Here is a 4,627-nt window from a genome sequence, read left to right as displayed (position 1 = left end):
TGTGTTTTCTCTTATTTTAGGTTTTTCAACCTGGCCCTTGAGATTCAATCTACAAAATTTTTGGAGCCAAATTTTTGGAAGAATCATCTGTTACTCGTATTACTATCCGATGGTCTGAAAGAGACCAATCCTATTGAACAAGACAAAACAATCTTTTGGTGCACTGAGAGTGAGGAGGTTATTGGCAACAGTTCTATATAAAATAATTTGTAAAAAAATAGAGAAAATAATGTGACAATTTATAGTAATTTTTTTATTAAAATCTTAAGTCTCCAAACGAGGCCTACAAGATTGAGCTCAATTTATTCATCTCCTGTTCTGCATATTTTACAATAACAAATGAATTTTACAACCGCATCAAAAGCATGAATAAGGATAAGGAATTACAAGGGTCTTAGCCCCTAGAGGATGATAATATTTATTGTCGCTACGAGTGTAAATAGTTTATAATAAATGGAGCAAGGTAGTGAAATCAAAAGCATGAATAAGGATAAGGAAAGATGTGAATGGGTAGGTTACTTTTCAAAAAGCAATCTCAACTTTGTTGTATACCGCTAGGCCATGTCTGATTCATCACCGGTTTTAATATCTCTTCAATCTCTGACACAGCTTTCTCATCCTTCCCAAACATGGCGAGTTCTTTAGCAGCAGCCACATTCTCTTCAACCTGAGTATTGAAAAACATTTAAATGTCATAAACATGTTAAGAAGTTTGAATTGGTGATTAGTGTCTCCCATTGAATGCACTACTTGATTTCTACAATTTCCAATCGAGTAGCCTTTGCCTGACCAAGGTTTTTGTGCAGAATCCATGGTATGCACACAGTATAAACATAAATGCACACAGTATAAACATAAATGCCCTAGAAAACATGAATATAAAATATGAATGGCTTCAGTTTTACCATTTTTTAAATTTTTTTATTATTTTTTTATTTTTTTAATTCTCACAGCTATCTGCATGAACACAAACTAACACCAAATTCACCTGCCCTAGTACACATTATATTCTTCTCAACAGAGTATGGAAATATTTTCTTAAGCAGTCAATTAAAAAAGAAATATGTATGTTTATATTAAATAAAAACCCTGGATAGCAAAAATATGGAGAAAAAGTCATGACAGAAATCAACAGTCACAAATAATCTTGATTATAATCAAACCATAGAATGGTTATCAGCAACTATCATCACTTAAGAATTGGTATGTATGGAGTGTTGCAAAGGAGAGTTATCAAGATATTCTTCTGTCTAACTTCTTCAAATTTGATACTATTTTTCAACGATGCTTGGGACACTAACAATTTTACTAACACAATCACAAACCTTGGTATACAAATTTGGACATTCATTGTGGAGAAGAAACATCAAGATATTCTTCGGTCTGACTTTATCAGAGTTGATATTATTTATTTATTTTTTTGCAACGGTTCTAATTTCAGACAATTTCATGGAATTGGACGTTTATTTACTAAAGAATGAACGTGTTATACATGGGGTAAGCAAGAGGATTTAAGGCTCTGAGATAAAGAAATTCGAGGAAATCTGAAACATATGGTTCTATACAGGAGAAGTTGTAGCAATAAAGAACAATGGTGAATCATAACCTGTTTCACAGAGTTCATGCCAACCAGTACAGAAGAAATATCTTTATTTGACAAGCTGTACTGCATAGCTAACTTCGATATATTTTTCCCATTCTCTTTACAATAAGCAGCAGCAGCTTGGCATGCAGCCTGAAAGGAAAAACAACTGCAAGTGATCAAGTAGTTGTAGTTTTAGGTGAATCAAAAGCAAGAGCAGGATTTAGATAAGACTAATCCCATTTATAAGTGAGAAAACACATAAGAGCAACAGAAGAACATTACAAAGCCCCAAAACAGAAGTTTATAATCGGACTCTTAATATTGCTGCTTAACAGGCTGTGAACGGTATCAAGTCTTGATATATAAACCATATATTGGAACAATGAGCAGATATTTGTTTTTCATCTAGTATGCTACATCTCAGTCAAGTAATCTAACTAGTAATGCCAGATAAAATGACCAACTGACAAGCTCCATTACTGGTGACATCCTCTAGGCCTCAACACCTCAATAAGTACCCATTCTTTTTAGATTACAGAACCAATGTGATGGGAAAACAAAAAAGAGAAACAAAATTAACCATCTTTCTGTACCCTTTGATAGTTCTGCCCTACTAGCTACTAGCAATCAACTTTCACGAACTAATGATGAAATTAACTAAACAACATATTCATCTTTAGGTCATGAGGAAATGCTGAAAAACCGTTAAGAAAAGAAAAACCAGATTATATAAGAAAAAGGAAGACCTTGAGTTCAGGTGAAGCTGGGTGCCACTCCGGAGGGCCACGCTCTGTAAGAAGCCCCATTGAAAGAGGAGAAGCACTGATCACTCCCACACCCTTGCTCTTCAAGTAAGGCAGTAGATCTTCCAGAGTTGAATCATTAATACTATAGTGGCAATATGACAGAATCACATCAACTGTGCCTGGTGGCACCCGGTCAAGGACATAAGTAAAAACTCCAAGCGGAAGTCCTGTAATACCAATGAATCGGATCTTCCCTGCTTCCTTTAGTTTTTGAAGAGCAGGAATAGTCTCATTCACAATCTGTTCATATAACCAAAACAAACCAACCAAAGCTTCACAATTACTTTTTCAACAACAAATGCGAAAATTGCATAAATGAAAGAGATTCCACAGGCCACATCAAAAACATGAAAAGATGGGTGGAAAAAAAATCTATTCTCAAAATCTAAAAAGATAGATAAAGAGAAACCAATAATACCCAGTTCATCGTAGGTGTCAAAAACAAATAGTAATAGATTATAGAACTTGGATCAATTGTTGTTGCTTGATCAGGTGGTACCCAGATCAGATAAAGAGAAACCAGTAATATCCAGATCAGGTAATTGAAAGCCAGTAGCAACAAAGTGCTTTCACCTCTTGTAGTAGATCGGTCTGGTCGAAGATCCTTATTTCTTTCTGTCTAGTCTCTCTTTCTTCGCTTGTGAAGAAGTGAAATCTTATCCTTCTCCCATGCTTTCCGCTGGTCAACAACCAAGAAAAGTTCTCTATAGTTCTTCACTACTTGTACACGTTGGTTCGGGTGGGACATATTTCAAAATCTTTTCATTTCACAAAACGAGTAATACCCAAATCAGCACATGATCAAGAGAACACAATTGATCTTAAGTTCTATTAGAACTTATTTTGCCTCCTTCTCTGAACTGGGTATTACTGGTTTCTCTTCATCCATTTTTTTATGTAAATTAGTAATAGAACTTAAGAAATGCCAGTTCACAACGCGACCCAGAGATGCAAAAGGAAAGCTTGGAAAGCTGAAACTAAGTTATGTGAATTCAATACATCAGCAGGCATACACAAATTAGCACCCATCAAGAAAACCCCAATTTATAAAGGAAATGCTAATACGCAGTATAAAACACCTGATCAAGCAACTCAAACTCAGCATCAGATCAAGAGACTCATCATATCAAAAAGAAAGAGGACCAAGACATTGATTTCTGAATTCAGTAATACCCAGAGTTAAGCACCTGATCAAGAGACCCAAATTCAATATCATGGCATTGCAGTATATCAACAAAGTCAAGCTGCAACCTATCCAAGCTCTCATCAATGCTCCTAGTCACTCTATCGGCACTGAAATCAAAGCCATCAACATACCTCCCACACTTTGTCGACACAATGTACTCGTTTCTCGGCACCCCCATAGCTTTCAGTGCCTTACCCAATACTTTCTCAGACACTGTTCCTCCATAATACCTAGAAAAAGTATAAACCCAGAAAACAAAATCAAAAACCCAAATCGTGAACAAATCCAAAAAAAAAATAAAAAAAACTCAAGAAAGACAATCTTTTGTGATTGAATGCGATCAACCCAGAAAACGAAATAAAAAACCCAAATTGTGAACACATCAAAAAATACACGGAGAGACAATCCGTACGGAGAGGTGTCGAAGAAATTGATGCCGAGGCGAAAAGCATCGCGGACAGAGGCGAAGGCGTCGTCCTCGGAGACAGGCCCGAAGACGTTGCCGAGAGGTGAGGCCCCGAAGCCAACGGAACTGAGCTTGAGGCCTGTGTTTCCGAGTGATCGGAGCTCAAGGTTTGCCATTTCTAGTTTCTAGGGCTCTGGGTTTCTAGCGTCAGTGTTGGAGTGGAATGAGAAAGAGGAGTGGGGCTCGGAACAAGATAAGGGAGAGTGAAATGATTTTCTCGGGAAAGAAAGACTAGTGTAACTGTAATGGAAAATGATTTTGGGAAGAAAGAGTCAAGGAATCAGAAAGTTCCCAGAAAATTACCACTAAATTTTTTATTAATGGTAGTATATATTTAAATTTTATGGGTGTATTTAGTTTACATTTTGAGATAAATTTTTTTTAAAAAACATCGGAGAGATAGTTTAAATTTTTTTTTGTTGGTTTAGTTGTATATTTTGAAAATATTTTTGGAATGAGTAGATGTGTGTGAAAGAGAAAAAATGATTGAGAATAAGAGAGAGAATAGATAAAATGATTGATTGATGTGCAATAGAATAGAAAGAAAAGTAATTTTTGAAATTTTTTCAAAAAAATTTGTAACT

At 35.6% G+C, this 4,627-nt stretch overlaps 1 protein-coding gene across 1 annotated transcript; it reads right to left on the bottom strand.

The window, feature by feature from the left end:
• Positions 1-170: 170 nt before the first annotated feature.
• LOC114284603 (NAD(P)-linked oxidoreductase superfamily protein) lies at positions 171-4,369 on the bottom strand. The gene is made up of 5 exons (XM_028227547.2): positions 3,990-4,369; positions 3,579-3,807; positions 2,332-2,631; positions 1,607-1,735; positions 171-667 (listed from the first exon to the last, which is right to left on the bottom strand). Exons 1-5 carry the CDS (start codon positions 4,157-4,159, stop codon positions 536-538), a joined length of 960 nt encoding a protein of 319 aa, XP_028083348.2. The 5' UTR covers positions 4,160-4,369; the 3' UTR covers positions 171-535.
• Positions 4,370-4,627: the final 258 nt, after the last annotated feature.

The sequence above is a fragment of the Camellia sinensis genome, chromosome 2, assembly GCF_055761805.1.
Source record: "Camellia sinensis isolate YWXY chromosome 2, ASM5576180v1, whole genome shotgun sequence".
NCBI lineage: Eukaryota > Viridiplantae > Streptophyta > Magnoliopsida > Ericales > Theaceae > Camellia > Camellia sinensis.
The sequence above is the reverse complement of the archived record's forward strand: the minus strand, read 5'-3'. Positions and strand labels throughout refer to the sequence as shown.